At 42.8% G+C, this 21,555-nt stretch overlaps 1 protein-coding gene across 6 annotated transcripts in view; it reads left to right on the forward strand.

The window, feature by feature from the left end:
- The window catches only part of HS3ST5 (heparan sulfate-glucosamine 3-sulfotransferase 5), a 266,124-nt gene extending 249,388 nt beyond the window's left edge, over positions 1 to 16,736 (forward strand). For 5 of the 6 annotated variants that reach the window (XM_027603927.1, XM_027603925.1, XM_027603929.1 and 2 more), the window contains 2 exons: positions 5,783 to 5,921; positions 9,412 to 11,137. In XM_027603927.1, coding sequence (XP_027459728.1) covers positions 5,815 to 5,921; positions 9,412 to 10,342 — 1,038 coding nt within the window. In that variant the 5' untranslated portion in view covers positions 5,783 to 5,814 and the 3' untranslated portion in view covers positions 10,343 to 11,137. Of the gene's footprint in view, positions 1 to 5,782; positions 5,922 to 9,411; positions 11,138 to 14,996 lie in introns of those variants that run through there. The other variant, XM_027603930.1, reaches the window with a different exon arrangement.
- The last annotated feature ends 4,819 nt before the right edge of the window (positions 16,737 to 21,555 follow it).

Here is a 21,555-nt window from a genome sequence, read left to right on the forward strand (position 1 = left end):
AAGGAGGGCTTAAATGTCACTGTAGGTCTTTAACCTTTATTTTATACATAAAAGGAAATAATAAACTTTTTAAAAACTTTAATTTTATATAAATTGCCTATTACCAGTATGATTGCTGTGGCGAAAGATTATTAAGATATCCATTAAAGCTGGCATAGCTAAAGGGAAAGAACTTGGGGGTTGGAGGAGCAGTTAACTTTCTCCCCAGTTTAATACTATTTTTGGTAAACCTTGGATGGTGTGACTTCTCTTTGGCTTATGTGCTCAGACCAAGAGCAGCAACTCCCAGCTTTTAAGACCCCAATCTGGGGGCACCTGGGTGGCTCAGTTGGTTAAGTGACTGCCTTCGGCTCAGGTCGTGATCCTGGAGTCCTGGGATCGAGTCCCGCATCAGGCTCCCTGCTCAGCAGGGAGTCTGCTTCTCCCTCTGACCCTCTTCCCTCTCGTGCTCTCTATCTCTCATTCTCTCTCTCTCAAATAAATAAATAAAATCTTTAAAAAATAATAAAAAATTTAAAAAAAAGACCCCAATCTGGCAGACGCTCAAGCACTTCATGATGGTCTGGGAAACCAAAGAGGCATCTTGAATGTTAAATCAACCACGTACCTTTGGTCTTCCCTGAGCAGGGTTTATTCAGGGGCTGCTAGGATACTGTCTCTTAGCATACAGTCTGAGACTGATTACAAAACAGAATAGATTTCACTACCTGTGTCCTAGGGACACTTATTAGAAACTCCTGGCTTGGCCTCTTCATTTCTGAAAAATTCCAAGTGATTTCTGCCTAACACAGTGTTAACTTCTTGTCTTTGTTTTTGGTAATTCTTTGCTTTGCCATGCTTTGCCATCTCACTTTGAAGAGAGAATATAGTGTTAGGATTCTAATATCTAACAGTAGTTTCCATTAAAAGTTATTTCTATTAAAAAAGGCTTATATATTTTTCACAATCTAACTATATTATTAATGAGAACTGCATTTATTTTACTCTCTTCCTCTTGAAAATGCCTTGCAAGAACAAATATATCAGCCTCCTGAAGATATTTGTTATGCTTCATTTTTGTAATGTGCCCCAAATATCCATAAGTTCTATCCCACCTTGTCTTACTCAAGGCTCATGTCATAATAACCCTGTGAGATAGACTTTATTATCTTCATTGTACAGATGAGGATAGCAAAAATCAGAGAGTTTCCATTATAAAACCAAACCAAAATGTTACTCAGGGTCTTTGACTCCCAGTCCAGTTGGTCTTTGCACTTCACCACGTACAACTCGTTCATACTAGCTGAGCCCTCGAATGAAAATTGTGGTTCTCCTCAGCATCCTGATAGACATGAGGATGCTTTGGAGGGTGCCATGGGCCTGCCATAAGGAGAGGAGGCAGTGTGAACAAACGTGTGGAGAACCTCCCCAGTGGGCCTATCTAAGGCATCTCCAACAGAAGCTGGACTGACAGTAGCAGCTCACCGCATGGAGCAAAACCTCCATGGTGACCGTTGGACTCACCATGAAGGGAGGGTCTGTAGGTGGAGTATTGGAGCTTTTGACAATGAAAGATCACCAGTGGCAGTGGAAAAAGTAGTGGCCTCATATTCGGTAAGGTTTCATAACCTACTGTTTACCAGATGGCATGTGCATCGCAGCAGAAGCTCGATAGCTTTGTGGTGATGTCTTCTAAATCTCGGGCTGTTTCCTCTGCAGCCTTCATAGCCCCGGTCATTTTCCCCCTACATGCAAATGTCTTCCCCATGTTATCCCTAAGCCCAGTGATCACCCGTCATTCCTCTAATTATCTACACAATGGACCTGACCCACTCCCACCCACTAATGGGCAGTATATTGGGATTTCCCCTCAAATTGCCCATCCACCAGGATCACCCTCTCCAGGAAGGTATTAACAGGATCCAGGAGTCTTGAAGGAGGAAATGCAGGAAAGCCATTCTGGGCCAGTGAGGAAGCTGGTGGAAGCATAGAGATGAGAGTGAGGAGGTATGAAAAGCAGTAAAGCAGCTGACCGGAAGGGCACAGAGGCTGGTGTTGGAGAGTAACAAGAAGGGAGGCTGACCGTCCAAGCTGGGCCCTCGGAGGGAAGGGCGCACACTTTCAAGAAGAGATCGGACTTGATCCAGCGAATAGCCAAAAAACAGATGAGGGACAGAATATCTTGTATGAGGAAGAATAATCAGACTATACAGGCCATAGGAAATGCACAAGGAGAACATGCCCAGATGTTAAGAAATAAGGGAGGCATTAAGTGCCTCCACAACACAAGGCAAGAAGAAATTAAGGAGAAAGAGTTTACTGAACTTGGTTACTCAAGAGAAAAAAAAAAGGACAGTAGAAAATGACTATGACTAAGGTTTATGTGTCATTCACTCCACTGTAAAAACAAAAACAAAAACCACGATGCAAGATTAATTCAGACCCTTTATTAAATTGGAATCTCTGAAGGTGGTGGTAGGTGTGCATTTTCTAAAGTTTCTGCAAGCTCACGATAGAGAACCCCAAGCCTATGCAGCAAGCAGAGAGATTCTGGGCTCACCACCCTTCAGGTAGCTTTCTGGTACTTCTGAGCCAGCGAGCAGGGTTAGCCCATTGCTGGGCGATGTGGTGATTCCCACACACGAAGGCAGCTGCTGACACCAATCCAGAACTTGCAGCAGTGGAGGGCCTCACTGTGCCTGTGACTACACGGACCGCAGGAACGCAGAGGCGGTCGGTCGGAGATGACTGTATTGGGCCATCAGCCCGAGAGGCCTTCCCTCCGGGATTTGGGATGTAGCCCCGGCCTTACAGAAAGTGACCTATAGCTAGAGACAGACCAGGGCGCCAGTGAGCTGGGGAAAGTGGACAAAGCACTGTGCGGTAGAGTCTGAAGCAGCAGAGCATGGGCACTCCGTTTCGATGGTGGAGGAGGCCAGGTGACTTCCCCAGCCTCCTTCCAGGTTGCTCCTCTGTATGAGGCTGCTGACCCTCCCTAAGGCCATGGGACAAGCACTTTTACCTTGACTCTTTTTTTTTCTTTTTTTTTTTAAGATTTTATTTATTTGATACAGAGAGAGACACAGCGAGAGAGGGAACACAAGCAGGGGGAGTGGGAGAGGGAGAAGCAGACTCGCCGCTGAGCAGGGAGCCCAATGTGGGGCTCGATCCCAGGACCCTGGGACCATGACCTGAGCCAAAGGCAGACGCTTATCGACTAAGCCACCCAGGCGCCCCTACCTTGACTCTTCTCATCTGTCCCATTTGTAGCTGGCCCTCTTCAACTACATAATAGCTCTTGCTCTCTCACTCTGTGAATACACATGGAATTCGTTCACATTAACAAAAGATGACATATAATCCCTTATGTTAGCATCATATCAATAAATCTGTGTCGAGTGATGCTCCTAGTAGAAACCTTACTTCATTCTCGCTGTGGGCCTACGGAGTAGGGAGGTCAGAGACTGTCCCCATTTTATAGATAGAGAAAGAGAGGCCCTGAGAATCTGGGCAGCCACGCCAAAGATCACAGAGCTACTAAGAGGCAACTGTGATTAGGGGACTTGAACACAGCTTTCTTTTCTCCACCCTATTGCTGCAGTATTTGCATTTCAACAGGGATCAGAGCCCCGTGCTAAAGGCCTGTGGCTCCAACTGTGGACTTCGACATTAGACATTAACCTTGAGACACACAAAATTGACTCTTTCGGGGCAGCCCTGAATCACACGACACAAGTTACTGCCTTTGCCTTCACTTTACCTCTGCCAGTCGTCTAATCACAGGCAAGTTAGAGAAAATTGCCTGAGCTTCGCTTTACCTGTTCATAAAGTGGAAAAAATTTCATAGGGTTTTCTGAGAATTTCCTGAAATACCTCTTTTTCTTCTTTCCCCATTTTACCTACACACAATGCAAGATGTCTCAGTCAGACGCACAGGCTCACCCAGTGCCTGCAAAGACCCATTTCCTATTGCCTCCTCTCTGCTGTGGCTCCTAGCCTTTCCTCTGTCCCCCTCAATTCCTGTGTCCAGCCACGCCAGCCTTCCTTCGCTTCTCAAACTAGCCAAGCCTTCTTCCCCCTCGGTATTTTTGTGCATGAGGTTTCCTCTGCCTGAAACCCACTCTGCCCTAGTCCAGTCCTCCTTGCTTCTCATCCTCAGCTGTCAGACCAAGTGTCACTCCTCCAGGCAAGACTGAATAGCTTCCTCCCGTTATTCTTTCTCACTGTATCCTGTAATTTTCCTTTGGTATTACAATTTGTAAGTGTATGTGAATCCTATGTTTACTGGTTTAATATCTGTCTTCTCCACCAGACCACAGACTCTCAGTTGGCCACTGTCTCTTTAGCACCTGGTAGAGAATCTAGCACATAAGGCATGTTCCGTAAATATTTGTTGACTGTGTGTTGGATAAATACTGCTCTAACCTCCTCTCCTTTGGGATTTCTTCCTAAACCCTCCTCCCCAGGTCATGTACTACATTCCACAAATCATTCCCATGGAGCTCACATCCCTGACCGTTTCTTCATTTTTTCCGTCAACATTTATTTATACATTATCATTAGGTTGCATTCTCTGGTTGTTTTGCAGTTACTTCTCCCCTTATTAGTTTTCCAAGGGCTAAAACTCTTTCAGGATCTTTTTCGGAATCCCCCATAAACCTAATAGAATAGCTGGAAATGTTCTTGGTGCTCAGTAATCTCTTGCTGAGCAAATGAATAGACCAGTCAATCAGTCCTGGTATATCCCTTTCCACATAGCAAACATGGAAATACCATTGCAAGAAAACAATTTCTACCCATGGCCCACTGCTGGAGTCCCTCTTCTCGGGTTACTATTTTGAGTTTCAATAAGAAACAAACCATCTTATCTTGAAAGGAAGATTGGATTTACTTTTAATAAGAAAGGCTGAATTGAAAGCTTGCATTTTCCCCCCAAATTTAATAATAGCACTCATAAAGCCTTACACTCCTCAACCAGCCTTATTTCAAGAATAAGAGTACAAAGCTTCCCGGTAAGCTTCTGTCATGATAGAAGAATGAGACCCATATCACCAAATCTGTGTGAATTCATTGAGAGCCAGAAGGGGGTCACACAGCAGGAGAATCTAGTCTCAGCATGTTTCCAAAAATCAGTCAGTCCAGTCCAGGACCGGGCAGAGGAGGCGAAGGGCAACATCAGGTTACTTGGAGCCACTGGCCTCCAATATCTGAGGTCCTGATAGTTACCACTGATGACTTCGGGGAATAAAGAACTAGCTTTTGATCTCACCCCCTTCACAATTAGAACAAAACAAAACAAAAAAACATGCAAGTAAAATATGTCATTGCTATGCCCCAAATGATCACTTACTGAACAGGAATTTCTACATTTGTCTGGTTATTCTGGAGCAGAACCTTCAGTTTATTGTTTGCCCTACTGGCAAACCTCAGGTTACTCGGCTGCTCATTTTATCGGTGTTCTTTGAATGACTAACGATAACAACAAATATATGTATGTACACACACAGGGTATATATATGTTATAATATATGCATTAGTTCACTTTGTCGATTGCCCAGCAGGTTCTGTCTAGTTAGTAGCTTCCCCCTAGTTTAGTATTTGATCTTATAACATGGGCCAGGAAAAGGAAGGCAAATTTGGGTAAATACCTCTTACACCCTGAACATTGTCAAGGTCAGTATGGGATCTTTTCTCCATGAAGTATCACTTAATCGCCTGTCCTCTCCCTCCGTGGCTTTGTGACAAACCACAGAGCCTATTGGAGACGCCTGCTGATGAGTCCCCTTCTCTCCCTGTCTCTCAGGCTGCAGAAGTCCTGAAGGTTGATGGAGGGCCATGCTATTCAAACAGCAGGCGTGGCTGAGACAGAAGCTCCTGGTGCTGGGAAGCCTTGCGGTTGGGAGTCTGCTGTATCTAGTCGCCAGAGTTGGGAGCTTGGATAGGTAGGTAATTCAACACATACTTATGCCTGTGTGACTTCAAGTGTCTCTTGATTTAAACTTCCTTAGGACATAATCCTAAACCTATCCATTTGTTTTCCTCTCTCAAAATTCCCAAGAAACATGCTTTTCTGCAGTATTGGTTTTGATTTATTGAGCCTTTAAAAGAAAGAGCTCCAAGTTGCTCAAACCAAGGTGTTCATCAAGATCCATTTGTATTCTGTGTGCGTTGACATTTGTTTTCAGAGAAGGGATAAAGCCATGTACGTTAAAAATGTCCTTTACTAGAGCTCAGTGTGGTCTGTGTGCATCTGGTTGTCGACCTCTAGCCATCGCAAAATAGTGATGCTGTATCTATTTATCTTCATTTTGAAATTTATGAGTGAGCAATGAATGTGCTACTGTGAGAGTTAAAATTATGTATGAGCCTGGAAAGGAGCTCATCAAGTTGGAATCCATTGCCTTAGAAAGATGGCTGCAGGCTTGGGGAGTTTTAACCATGTAAATTAGGTCTCTTTTCCAGGAGCTGAAAGGACCAGATGAGGAGGCTGTCACTCAGAGTAATTGCCCAGAAAACAATGGAAAAATCCAGGGAGAGGAAATTTACAGAACTAGCACTTGGCTCTAAATAAGCAAACCGTTGAGAGGTACTAACTAGACTTGCAGAAGTCCCCCCAAATATCAGCTGGCTTCACATTGAGTACCTCTGGACTTTCCCACATTTGGTATGATTGGAAAAGACAAGAAGTTAATTTCTGAAATGAGAAGCTCCCTTCTTTGCCCTTTAAAATCAATTCTTGCACTGGAAAGATAGAAATATGTTCTCTATGAATTCACTTCCCGTTTTCCATGAAAATGCAGCCACACTTAAAATATCTTCCTTACAATTTTCCTTTTCTAATCTATAGGTTTTATCACTAGGTTATTTAATAAATAATATTGCAGTGGTTTTTATTTTCCTTCAGCCAGTGTCAGTTTTGACTAGTAAAGTGAACCCCTCTGATGCTTTTCAATTCAAAATTCCTAAGTGAACTTCCCACTCACTGGTTGCTAACTATGGGAAATGGTATAAGCCAGAGCTTGTCACTGACTTCAAGTAGTTCCCTAAAGTGGTACTTAGTTATTAATGAATAGCCTTGAGGTGGACACCATTGTCCTGTCCCTGATGGAACTTTTATGTCAAGTTCTTCCCAATACCTTCAGTTAGCTTCCAATCATTTCATTTTTATTGAGTGGTTGATCCAGTGATCATTAACATAGTAGTTATTTAGTCAGTGATTCTTTTCATTTTCAACTTGGTGTCTGGTCTCTAATGGGACAGCTTTTGGGCTTTCCCAAAACCTCTAATTTGAGAGTTTGAACAAAATTATGTCTGAAATTGACACATACTTACTTAGGTCTATCCTTTAGTAACTGAAGACCCTGCTCTCTGGGTGGGGGGCTGAACTGTCCCTTCCAGTCCTAAGATTCCATGTTTTTTCCCATGTCTGAGGCCCATGCTCAGCATCTACTCTTCGGGAAATAGAAATAATATATTTTCTCCTATCATGAGTTAGGAAGTCAAAAAAGCAGTTGTTCTGCAGGGTATGAGCTGCCAAGGTGGAAGATAGAAAGAGGAAGGAAGGAAAGAAGGAACAGCCCTCTCTAGAAGTAGGGAAATTCTTTCCCGCTCTAACAGGACAGAGATGGTCTGTTTCAGGCTCTCTTGACCAGAGTTCTGCAAGAGAATTAAGTCCTTACAGAAAAGGAATGTTCTAGATGCATTGGAGAGAAGTCCATCCATTACATTCCACGGATGCTGTAGGGAATTAGGGCCTAATTCTCAACCAGAACCCAAGAAGAGCTGAAAGATGAATTTGTGCTATCCCCATCAATGTCACAATTAAAAATATCTTTGACTATGTATGTGTTGCTGCTTTTATATCTTCCACGTAGAGCTCTAGCATATTAATCTTGTTAACAAATTTATAAAAACAAAATTCATGTTTCCCTAAGACATTAAATGTGAACCCCATTATTTTTATACTATTCCGTATTTTCATGTTTTTCACAATGAGCATGAGTTGCTTCTAAAATCATAAAAAACAAACACCACAGACAAATAATATATGAGTATAGTTTTCCATAAGTATTATGATAGACGTTTAAACAGACAGGCAAACTCTTTTCCCTCAGTTCTGTAGAATGCCGTGGCATGACAAAGTTTCCCTCTTCCTTTAATTATAAACATTACAGAAGATGAGAATGGTACAATAGGGTCTCTTGGGAAAAGCAAGAGACAGCCTCATTGCCACAGAGAGGGGAACATAGACACCAAATAATTAGGATAGCTAGAAGCTTCAGTTGGAGGACTGGCTTAACAGCCATTTTGACTAGTCTTATACCCTTTAGCAAGAAGGCTAAAATGCCTTTTCAGATAAACTTAGGGAAGTTAGAATAAATTTCAGTTAGGTTCCAGACTGTTAACCCAAAAGGAAACTCCATATGCCACCCATAGACATTGGGCGTGTCAAATCAAGCAGTAACTCTAGTCTGATATCATTATGATTATTACCACGCCTTTCTCTCTGAAAAAAAGCAGTGGTGGTGGTTATTTAGGGCAATGCTGAAGTGGAAATCCTCCTTTCTGGCTCCATCCATTGCACGTCTTCCTTCCTGCACTTGAGTCCCTGATATCCATGGGCTTGGCAGTGAGAACCCAAAGCTTCTGGCTCTGCCAAGGTCTGGTTGATTTCTGCTCCCAGGCGTGGGAGGTGATAGACAGCATTTGCCGATGGCGCTGGATTTGTTCCTACATTCAGCAAAGTAAAAACATAATCTCGACCTCTTCAGACAGAAAGAGAGAGAGAGAGAGAGAGAGGCAGAAGAAATATAGTATTCGCCTAGCTGTCCCCAAGGCCAAGGGCAGAAATTCTGATAGAACGAAAAGCTCAGCAAGTGCCAAGATTGGATTTTTGCAGGTTGTTGATACAACTAGCCATGGGCAGAGACTAGGACCTCTACTCACATTAGATCTCAGAGAGTTCTAAGTGCCACGTGAGTGCTACTGAGCTGCAAGAAAATACTACCCCACGAAACCCAAAAGACGTGGCCTCCTAGACAGGCTTCGGCCTCCCAGCTGAAAATGGTCATCTTCTGCCTTTCGAGTTTTCTAAATGATGTTAACTGGTGAGCTGTTAAAAGGCTATTAGTATGGCTGGTGTCACTTGTCTGTCCTGTATTGCGAACATAAGTGCACGCTGTAGTCAATTAAGTGCTTGGCGAATAAAAATTTTAAGGAGCCCTAATAAAAATAATCCCATCAATTATGTGTGCTCCATTAAATACAGGGTTGCTTAAAATAAAATTTCCCAAACATGTTCATTAGGGATTGCAGCAGGCTGGGAACCAGAGGTTTTATTTATGCATCTAAAGTCTTACTCCAACTAGGGAAGCAGAAAAATGACAAGTTAGTCGCCAGGAGCTTCTAAAAGCCACTTTCTGTTGCTTTCAGGCTACAGCCCATTTGCCCCATCGAAGGCCGATTCGGAGCCCGCGGCCAGGCCGAGTTCCCTCTCCGTGCCCTGCAGTTTAAACGTGGCCTGCTGCACGAGTTCCGGAAAGGCAACGCTTCCAAGGATCAGGTTCGCCTTCATGACCTGGTCCAGCAGCTCCCCAAGGCCATTATCATTGGGGTGAGGAAAGGGGGCACCAGGGCCCTGCTTGAGATGCTGAACCTCCATCCAGCTGTGGTCAAAGCCTCTCAAGAAATCCACTTTTTTGACAATGATGAGAATTATGCCAAAGGCATTGAGTGGTACAGGAAAAAGATGCCTTTTTCCTACCCACAGCAAATCACAATTGAAAAGAGCCCGGCATATTTTATCACGGAGGAGGTTCCGGAAAGGATTTACAAGATGAACTCATCCATCAAGTTGTTGATCATTGTCAGGGAGCCAACCACAAGAGCTATTTCTGATTACACTCAGGTGCTAGAGGGGAAGGAGAGGAAGAATAAAACTTACTACAAGTTTGAGAAGCTGGCAATAGATCCTAATACCTGCGAAGTGAACACAAAGTACAAGGCAGTAAGAACCAGCATCTACACCAAACATCTGGAAAGGTGGTTAAAATACTTTCCGATTGAGCAGTTTCACATTGTCGATGGAGATCGCCTCATCACGGAACCTCTGCCAGAACTTCAGCTCGTGGAGAAGTTCCTAAATCTTCCCCCTAGGATAAGTCAGTACAATTTATATTTCAATGCTACCAGAGGGTTTTACTGCTTGCGATTTAACATTATCTTTAATAAGTGCCTGGCGGGCAGCAAGGGGCGCATTCATCCAGAGGTGGACCCCTCTGTCATTACCAAATTGCGCAAATTTTTTCACCCTTTCAATCAAAAATTTTACCAGATCACTGGGAGGACATTGAACTGGCCCTAAAATAATAAGTCATATAACACTATGTGTTGTGGCTGGAGACACACAATGTCTCCTCTAGATTAAAATATGCACTTTTCTTAGACACAACTATCCAAGTCATTTTTCCATGTATACTTGTACATACACACTGTGTGACCAAATATAAGATCAATTCTTTTTCTATAGAAAAGTTACAAAAAAATAATTCACTGTCCGAGTAGTTGCATCTTTTAAGATATTTACAAAAAGAAAAGGTGGTGGTATTGGGGGAAAGTGACTTCAGCTATTCTCAAAGAGTTTAGTCTTCCTTTGAGTCAGAATTTGTCGCCCGCCATTTTCATAGAGTTAAGCCAAAAGATGATGTGTGAAAACGTACCAATGGCTGTGAAGCTTCAGGAAGTAGAGGATTCAGTTATGCATTCTTTTCTAAGGGAAAGCTGGCTCTTTAATTCAGCTCCTGAATTGGTGCCGTGGAAACAGAAAATACTATTTTCTTATTATTCGAAAGAATGTCGTATCTCATAAAATTGACATTGTCCCAAAGTTCCTGTGGTGATTTTGCACTATTGTTTTCTCATATAGACCATGGTACTTGTAGCATGTCAATCACACATTGGAAAGTTTAAAGTCCTTTTACTTCCATGTTCTGTGTCAACAGAGAGAAATGACATGTACATAATGTATATTGTTGTAAATACTGGTTTCACACTAAGTAATTCTATTTTGTAAACTGAATATGGCTATTTAATTTATTGTGAAAATTAAATTTATTGTGGTATTTAAAAATGGAATGGATTAAAATCACTCTATGTGCAACCTTTTTTTTTTTTTTTTTACTCATTTTGTTTTACACGCCCCCTGCTGGCTCCCCAAATCGAAGCTGTTTATGTGCATACGAGCGTGCTTGGAAAGAGGCGCTTCCTGGTTGGATTTCTGTACCCTTGTGAAAATGTTTTTATGAAGTGAGGTTGAGTATATTAAAAAAAAAATCTCAGCCATCTGGAAATCTAGTAATAGAGCCACCTCAACGAATACTAGTTTTTCTGCTACAACTTTGTAACAATTAATTTTCATGCAGTTTCTGCTGTTTCAGGAGAGAGACAGAAATGCTTTAACATAATCAAGGCATAGAAGAATCACAATTTTATTTGAACCTCTAATCAGAGTCAGACCAGTCGAGAAATTAAATAAAATAAGATTAGTAGGGGCGCCTGGGTGGCTCAGTCGTTAAGCGTCTGCCTTCGGCTCAGGTCATGATCCCAGGGTCCTGGGATCGAGCCCCGCATCGGGCTCCCTGCTCTGCGGGAAGCCTGCTTCTCCCTCTCCCACTCCACCTGCTTGTGTTCCTGCTCTCGCTGTGTCTCTCTCTGTCAAATAAATAAATAAAATCTTTAAAAAATAATAAGATTAGGAAACTTGTGTGGCCTCTGTACTGAAAGCGGCTGATGCTTCAAAAATGAATACAAACTCCCAGAACTGCCTCTTTGAGATGAAAAAAAAAAAAAAATCAGTCAGCTCAGAAATGATCAAATGCGTAGTGCTGCTATTACTAACATAAACATATGGCTCATATTTCCATCCAGAGAAATTAATGCTAAATTGGGTGAGTGCTAACATCAGATACACTGTATCAGGCTTAAATATAATTCAGAAAACCGTGGAAAGAGGTGTTGACAACAGCAACAAAAAGAGGAATTTTTCGCAATCGTGGCTGCCTATCCAGTAGAAGATGTTTGAGGGAGTTTTGCTCAACACCACACTGAGAGTGCCTAGAGAAATCAGCAAATTACAATGGGCTCCCTTTTGATTGTAGTTAAGTGTTGACTTTCCCCATGAATTGTTTCTCCTGTCCAGTGATTTGATGGTGAACTTCTCTAAATAAGTAGCCCTTTCCCCTCTGGTTCGGTATATATTCCTTCTTAAGCGACACAGCCTTAGTGACCATCTCTCCCGTTTCAGTGAGCAGCGATGCCATTCTCTAAGCATGGGATAAGCGTGCTGGCAGCACACGGTGACAGGCCAGCTCCTCACCGACCGTGCAGTGACCCTGGAGAGAGTGTCTCGGGTCTAGATGCCAATCCCTTCTCCCATAAGCCATGAATGAAATCACACATAACGAATGTAGCATTAGATTTCCTTGTGCCTCAACTGTCAGCCAGCTGTTAGAGTAAACTCTGAATACCGTGTTCAAGGTCATAATCACATGCTATTATCAACTCTTTCTAGAGCACTGCGCGGCTGATACAGTTTTATACCAGTAACTGTGAAATTACGCCCCACTGGAACACGGATGTTTCCGAAAGTCAGCCTGGGTATTCCACCAATAAAACTGAAAAATGGCAGTCTTTTCCTAGGCAACCAGAGAAGTTTTTCTAAAACAATGAATAGAAATTTATCAGTGATCATCTTTTATATTCTAAATTTTTCTTAAATTTTGCTGCTGCTACCAACAATATAGATCTCAGAGTTTATTCAAAGATTCTGTTTGACTTATACTGACTTTTCTAATTGGTTATTTTGGGCTCAGGAAGCCAGTATTTTTTCATCACTCTTGGGAAAAAAAAAAAAAAAAACTCTGTGATTTCCAATAGTTCTGCTTCCTGAATAAGTTTGAGAATTGCTTTAAACCTTGGAACCTCTCCACAGGGACCTAAAGCAGAAGGCCTGGCCTGGGAGGATGCTTTGGAGGCAGGTTTCACTGCACTGAAAAAAAACAAAAAACAAAAACAAAAAAACCTAGCCACAGCCACTGTTGATTGAGCAATGTAGAGAGAAGTAAAAATCCTGTAACTTAATAGCATACCTCCACTGGAAGTTTTAAACCTCCTTGTTTAAAACAACGTGTCCTGTTGTCATCAAACAGGCAGCAGATCTCTAGAGAAATCCACAGCTCATTACATTAGCTTTACCAGGGCTTTCTTGAATGAGTGATTCCTTTTACATTATGAAATCTCTGCATTCTTCCTGGAGGCTTGGTGGCACCATACGGCTTTGTGAAACAGTTCTAACTGCAAAGAGAAAAAAAAACTTTAAGCAATGGTGAAGTTTCTGCTGAACCAAAAAAGCTGAAATGACACCAGTGATTTCGGAAGCCAAGGAATGCTGATTATAAGTACACAAACAGGAACAAGAGTCCTGAGGGGTCAGAGAAAAAAAAGAGACCTACAAACCCAGAGACACACATCCCCAGTTCCACGTCCATCCCCTACTCAACCTGAAATCACCTCACAGAAGCCCTCAGTTGATGAAAGCACTCACTTTTCCTACTAACTTCACTGCCGTATAGAAAACATCTAAGACATTAGGGTCCTTATCGTGTGCGAGAAAGCAAAGGCATGTGAACCATCATAATCACATCTGATCTTAGATTTGGCACCTTTTATGTGGAGGGACCAGCAAGAACCGTCACTAATTGCCACTAAGGCTGACAGGGCCTCACGAGAGCACTGTTTGGGTGCCGCGCCTGGTAGAAGGGCCCCATGAGGAGTGTTACATGGGCCACGGGAGGCGTGTTGCTGGTAAGGGGAGGTGGGAACCCAGGACAAGAGAAGTCCAAATGCCAGTCCCGCCAATAAGCTTTTGCTTTCTCCAGTTAGCAGTTAACTAAATCGGATTGCCTTCATAAGCCTAATTTGAGAATTTTCTAGGGATGGAGAATTTCAAATGATCGTAAATAGTGTCTTCCTGCTGAAGTCTTTTGTACTTTTTAGCACACTCAGCAGCCATTCTCCACTCAGAAGAACAGTCTACAGTGTAAGCAAAAAAAGAAAACTTCACCAAAAACATTCCCCCTAAAAATGACTAAATACGGCAAAATCTCAGTAATTCGAGCTAACAAGGTGAAAATATAGAATATCTTCAAGCAAACTCATTGCAATTATTCCCAAGTGGATAAGGTGCAAAACTCTACTAACAATATACTGAAAAATAGCTGATTGCATCTGCTTTACAAAATAAAAGCCTCTTAATTGGCATAATTTTTTTTTCCAAATTGGTGTTACTCAAGTATTTCAAAACAGTCTATTCTCTTAAGCAGGTTCCTCAGGCCCCCTAGCATCTGTTTGTCAATTTTCATAGGAAGCCTTTCCTTTAGAGCGAGGCCAAGGATGAAATTTAGGCCCGAACAGGATCATTTGGTAAGGTTCTAATACAGGTGCCTTATTACACATGTTACAAATACAAATGCAAATGCACTTTCAAAGATTTCTTTCCAGTTACATTGTATTGTACTTTTGAGGAATAAGAGCGCTATTTCATAATGATTCAAAACAGGGTGGGGAGTTGAAGAGGCAGAACTGAACCAACAGCAATAGGCGTTCCCATAGAAAGCCCCTGACTGGGATCCCAAAAACAAGTGTCTCTTCTTTAAAGGCAGCTCAGTGGAGAAGAAATACTCTGTCAGGCCCAGCACGTAGGTGGTAGCAGGCTTGGTGCCCGATGGGCCTACTTCTCTCCCTTCTGAGTCTGTGAACTGTGTCTGCCCACCAGGTCTTGGGGAGCTGTTGGTGAAAGGGCTATTGTTTCTAAACATACATGCCGCCCCCCCCTTTAAAAGCAGTCCACCACTAGGGTCAGGGGTTCCCCATAGATTGCTAACTTTACAAAGAGCCTCCACCATTTCTGAATGCACAGAATTTCTGAATGCACAGAATTCGGCTTCACATGTCCTTTTCAGACGGATGCAGCATTGCTGGCTTTGACGACCGACGGCGGGAGCCATGAGCCAAGGAACGTGGGCAGCCTTTAGAAGCTCCAAAATGCAAGGAAATGGATTTCCCCTCGACCCTCCAGAAGGGAACACCTGTCAACACCTTAATTTTAGCCCAGTGGAACTTGTGTTGGATTGCTAAACCTACAGAAATGTGAGAACAAGTTCGTGTCGTTTTCAACCACAGACTTGCGGTAATTTGGTACAGCGGCCGTGGAAAACAACTCCAAGAAATACAGAGAAACAGAGCGCTCGCCAAGTACTGTTGCGTTTAATCAGCTGATGCTGATCATCTTCACAGGGTGATGGGGCAGCAGGCATCGGTCGCAAAGGACCTTTCCAAACAAAGCAAGCGGAAGTCCTGAAGGACAAGGGTAGGTTCCCGGAGGCGAATGAAGGCAGAGTGACCCTCGAGGAGACGCTTACCTGGTGACAAAAACCAGAGCAAGTCTCATCTCTTCTGCGACACTTCCACTGAAGCTCAAGGGGTAAAAAACAACAACAACAACAACAACAACAAACAGTTTAATGGTAACTTGCAGAGAAGTTTATGACAAGGTATAGATGATGTAACATTTTTTAATATCTTTAACATTAAGGTTTGTACGCTAAAAAGAGAAAATATTTCCAGTCTTTTTACAAGTCCATAGAATCTAGCCTTGATCCAGAATATCTGAAGTCTCCAAAGATCAGAGCCAGGAGAGTTGGTCTTTTTCAAATTGGTCCCAGGCCATTTTGAGGTCCAAATGGACTCCGAAATTGTTCTGTAAGGAAAACAGAGACCTGAGATTCTTTCTCCTGGGATTAATGAGATTCAGAGGCACTTATTGATCACCTAGGATGTTCCCAGCTTCTGAAAGATCTAGCAAACCATTACTAAAGGTCACTAGAAAAAGCCAGCATTAGAGGTGTGACGAGAATGCAACCCTCCAGAATTCCAGCCCAGGGCTGCTTGTCAAGAAGTCTCTAAATGGTTCTCTTTATTATTTATGTCTGCCTACTTCCTAAAAGGATTTGAGGTGGTGATTTTCTAATTAAAATTTGTTTCTAATCTCTTTCTAATCTTGTTTTATTGGCTGCATTTCAACCCTCTTGTACTTAATCAACCTTGAATAGTAACATGTATTGAGTCTGTATAAAAATATGAATTAGCATTAAAATTAAAATGTACACACATTTAGTACACATGTAATATGTATGGGCATATTTGTATTTGTAAGCCTGTTGAAAGAAGCTAACGATAATGGTTCATTATGGGACTAATCAAAACCATTCTTTTGTTAGCGATTACCTATCAAATTTGCACAGCTGCCTTTTAAAAATTCCATTCCAAAGGTGTCACAGTCTAGCCAAACAAAGTGGATATACGTAAAGAAAAGAAAAACTCAATAAATTAATATTTCACATCAACTGATCTGGAAACAAATACTTTGATAAAAGAATACAACTTGCCTAATTAAAGTGTCGCTACCTCAAATATAAGAAGTTTTAATGGTAGAAAGACATAGGTCTTGCTAATTCGAGGCGGGTGCTCACACAGGAAGTATGATTCATGCCACCACTGTGTGCATGTGCATGGACACATGTGTGCATGGGTGCAATTCTCAGCGATTCTGGAACAGTGTCTCATCCCCATGTGATTATCGCATTACTTTGGCTTGATCACCACCCTGAGACTTCCTCCTGAACTGTATCAAGTTTCTCTGAAAGCACAATTAAATTTAAAGGTAAATTTAAGAACAACATGTTTACTTGGCATTATTATCCGTAACTGTTGCGTTTGAGGCACTAATGTAAAAATAGTGTGAAATTCGTAGGGACACAGACCCATGCCTCAAGCTCTGAGAACATGGAATTGATAATTCCCTCCGGGCTCCTGAAATGTCTTTGGGAACTCTATGCTAAAGGTTCAGACAGCACTAAAAACAAACGGTATTTGAGGTGCGTGGTCAGAATCACAAGGGCAGAATAGCCCCAGTGCTTGGCTTTTCAACCACAGCCCCATCCTGGGAAAGACTACAAAGGGAGTAGACACCCACCGAGTGTTATCTGTATTTATACACAGGCTAACCAGCTGAATCCAGCCACACAAACCCTTATTTTGAACAGTGTGTTAAATTGGCCAAATTATTGGTGACTAGGGGATCATCTTACAGAAAGTCACTTTAATCTTTTCAAGTTCTCCTTCAAACAATGTCTTTGAAATATTTAGAGAACTAACTTAAAAATTCGTTATGTGGGGCCCCCCGGGTGGCTCAGTCCGTTAAGTGTTTGTCTTCGGCTCAGGTCATGATCCCAGAGTCCTGGGATTGAGCCCCATGTCGGGCTCCCTGCCCACGGGGAGCCTGCTTCCCCCTTTGCCTGCACAAGCCGCTCCCCCTGCTTGTGCTCTCTCTCCCCCACCCCTCTCTGACAAATAAGTACATAAAATATTTTTTAAAATGTTTTAATTCTTCATGTGAAATTAATGATTTTTCAATCTCTTTGGCTGGCTCGTGCCCCCCAAGGGTCCCAGCCTCTGCAACGTGCTCTCAAAGCATTCCCAGAGGTCCTCAAGAGCTTCTTAGCTCTGCTGACAAACAAGCCAACCAGCACCACAGCGCACCTGTCCAGTATGGAGGTCTCAGCACCACCGCCAACTTTGCTGGGCAGTGTGGCATCCCCGGTGGGCATTACCACAGCCTCCACATCCCCAGTGTATGAATGGATGTGAGGGGCTATCCTTCTATTCTTCTGTTATACCACCTTTTAAAAAGTACCAGAACTTTCCTATGGGGATATCAACAAAGCAGCTCTTTCCATTCCTGTGTTCAGAATCCACCCTCTCCATATGGCCAGGCTAGAGCAGAAGACAAATTTGGGTAATAGACACTATATCAAACTTAGTTTCTCATGATGAATGATCAATAAACATTTGTGGATTGAATGAATAAATCCTCTTTCATTACGGTGATGGGGACTTTACTGCTGGATTAAGTGTGTTTTCCTATCTTACTCTTCCCTTAGAGTGGGTTCTCTGCCAGGAGAGTCTAAGTCCTCTGTGCAAATAGACCTCTGGTGGCCAACCCACCAACAGCAGTGGACGTAGTGCAGGCTTTTGCTGGGCTCACAAATGCCCATTATATGTTTAATGTACTGTCGGATAGAAATGCTAAGGACCAAGGGCTACCTTCAAACTCTGTTCTCTACCTTCTCATGCCAGGCACCAGTGAGACAGTTCAAGTCACTTCACTTCTTCATGCCCTCCTAACATACAAATGGTGAAGCAGTAGATATCAACTTTTATTTATCTAAGAGGCCTCACCCCTCCATAAATGTGGATCTCTAAATGTTCTCTATTAAACTGCTAGGTTTTACTCTTAATGAAGCATGAACTAAAACTGTGAATTTCAGAAACAATAAACTAATTGCCACGTTCGTCATAGTAAACCATGCTCTGAGTATCATTGTTTAGGGGATTATAATATGAAAGGTGAGCAGCTCAGTTCACTGGTGGGATAGAAATAGAGCTCTTCAGTGTTGTTTTTAATTACACTTGACTTCTACCTTTTTGCATGGGAATGCATCTTAGTCTGAGAACGTGCAGACCCAATATGATGGACAGTATGATGGATGAGACATAGCCAGTTCACAAGCCCCCAGAGTACTGGAGAATAACAGGGATCTACACACAATAACTCCCTCGTCATCGAGTAGGAGAAACACCTACTTTTATTTGCTTTGACATGTTTAGAAAATCATTAGTAGATATTAATTAAAGAATTATATTAATTGAATTAATTATTGAAGGCCCTGTATGTACAAGGAAAACAACCAAATGATAGATGATCTACTTATTTCTGCTAATGGTAAAAATACTTGCAAATTGAAATTGTCATTCTATCAGTCTAGCTGATTCTTACATATCAGTTGATTGGTTATATCATACAGACACGGGCACATCTTTTAGGGATATACTTTGGCGAATGAATGATTTTGGAAAATTCACTAACTGAAGAGGCCGCAGCTGTGAACAGAAGAAAAATCTTGACCTGAATATCTACCCAAGTCAAACAGAACCACTTCTGTCACGGCACAATGGGTAATACGGCTAACATCGACCCACTGGGCTGCTTATTTCAGTATCTCACAAGCAGTTCTGGAAGAGACCTAAAAGAAATGTGTATGTCAGTTCCTACCCCTCGTAGTACAGATAGGCAGGCAGCCCAGGTAGAGAGCCACTATTTTCTATTCTAAAACGTACATGTTGACTTAAGTTGTCTTAATAAGTGCAGCATAATTAAGAGAATGATGTCTTTGACATTTCTTCTATATCAATAAGCAATTTTAGGACAAGGATTATGACATCTACATCTCCCCATCCCATGCAGTCCTGAGACTCCCACTCTACACCATAGTAAATGATTTTTTTTAATCGTTAATGAAAAAATTTAACTATTTAAATAATATCAAGAATAGCAAAAGATCACTGTTTGCTGAAAAGTAGCTTCTGATGCCCGATGCCGCTCAGGGACCGCCAAATATGGATGCTTTTAGATGCATGCATTTAGCGTAGGGCTCCTCATTTGCAGCAGGAGGTACAAGAAGGACCACTGGCTCCCATTGGCAAAGAGGTCAAAGTCAGACCAGTGGCATGACCTCCAAATGAGACCTCCAAGTGAGAGGTCAAAGTCAGACCAGTGGCATGACCTCCAAACGAGACTGCAGTCTCTGAAAAACTCTGACACATATCACATATTTTGACATATCTCATTTTTTATTTTTTTAATTTTTTTAAAGATTTTTATTTATTTATTGAGAGAGAGAGAGAGAGAATGGGAGAGAGAGAGCATGAGAGGGAAGAAGGTCAGAGGGAGAAGCAGACTCCCCACTGAGCAGGGAGCCCAATGCGGGACTCGATCCTAGGACCCTGGGATCATGACCTGAGCTGAAGGCAGTCGCTTAACCAACTGAGCCACCCAGGCGCCCTTTTTTTAATACACCCACACCTCAGAAAATGGTAGCAGGCCCTGTGACCTCTGAGAAGCACCAGTTTCATACATCCAGACCTAAACTCATTCACAACAGGATTGGCAGGATGGAGGGGGGAGGTCCCTTTAGCATACTCACGTTGCTTGACCTTGTCAATTTGTTTGGGAAACAAGAGGGTGGGACTCACAGGTCTGCACAGGAATGCACTTTTGAACAGAGCAAAGGCTACGGGAGAAGAAGTGCAGCAATGCTAATCCATATTCCTACGGAAATGCTCGGGTTTCAGTATTCCTTTTGAAAAAACATAACTTCTCTAGTAAGTTGGTCACACTCCAAGAGGAATTAAGCTTGAAAGATAACAGAACTTCAAAAGCCAAATTGAAAAGACCAGACCCGAGGCTGTGAAGGGCATTCAGAAGAGAGAGGAGTTTTAACTCAGCTTTCAGAGCATGTTTTCCCTCCTCTTTGAACATTTCTGACACTTGCAGAGTTGCTGAAGATTTTCCCACCCGTGACATCTTTCACCAGAAAACCATGAAACAACAAAAAGCTGTTTCTAGGTAGAGCAGGGGGAATGTGAAAGTCAGTTGAAGTAAGTTGCCTCTTATTCTGTTTATTCTGGTGTGTGTGTGTGTGTGTGTGTGTGTGCTGCTTCTTGAGCCTAACAATCATCGAGAAAGCTCCCTGAGCCTCGCTTATCTCACTGCAAAGACATACATTCTGTGGACAGTGGAACCAAAGCCCCCAACATGTGGCCCCCAATGGTAAGCAGAGGTCTCAGTGGGTTGCCAGAAACGCATCTCCATGTCCCGTCAGCCAGGGATGGCAAAAAAAATCCAAAGGGAAAATAATAGGAGAAAGGAATAAAAGTAGGAGGGGGGTCAATACACAACTCAACACTTACAGTCCTGCCTCTTTCGGGTCACTTCTTTTACCCAGAACCCTGGCATCCTGCCTTTCCCTAGGGGATCTCTGCTGACCCTTTGAGATTCAACTGAGAGTCATTCCAATTCCTACCATGTGCCAGACCCAGTACCAGGCACAAGGAACCTGAAAGTGCACAATGCAAAATGCTGACCTTCAGGGAGCTGTGTGCCAGGCTCACAAGCGGGCCCCACGAACAATGTACAAAGAAAGCGATTGTTCTAAGCTTACCGCTTGACACAAAGAATGCAACAGTGTGCAGTACCAGATGCTGCACACAAGGAGCTGAGTGCTGCTCAGACTCAGTGCTGCACACGTGGAAAACAGCAGTGCACAAGGTATCTACCCCGTGAGGAGGTGAGAGCAGGCTGAGTGCTGAGCATGAGGGACTCAACAGTGCATGACGCAGGTGCCTGCCCACAAGAAGCTAAGCACCAGGCTCCGTGCTGGACACATGAAGCACAACAGAGCAGAATGAAATGTTCTCACCTGGAGGGAACTGGAGTCAGGCTCAGTGCTAGACACAAGGATCACTGCAGTACGCAACCCAAGCTTCCTACTCACAGATGTGTGCCAGGTTCAACATGGGCAAAATGAACAAGGCACGGGCGCCTGGGTGGCTCCGTCGGTT

Source organism: Zalophus californianus, chromosome 7, assembly GCF_009762305.2.
Source record: "Zalophus californianus isolate mZalCal1 chromosome 7, mZalCal1.pri.v2, whole genome shotgun sequence".
NCBI classification, from domain to species: domain Eukaryota; kingdom Metazoa; phylum Chordata; class Mammalia; order Carnivora; family Otariidae; genus Zalophus; species Zalophus californianus.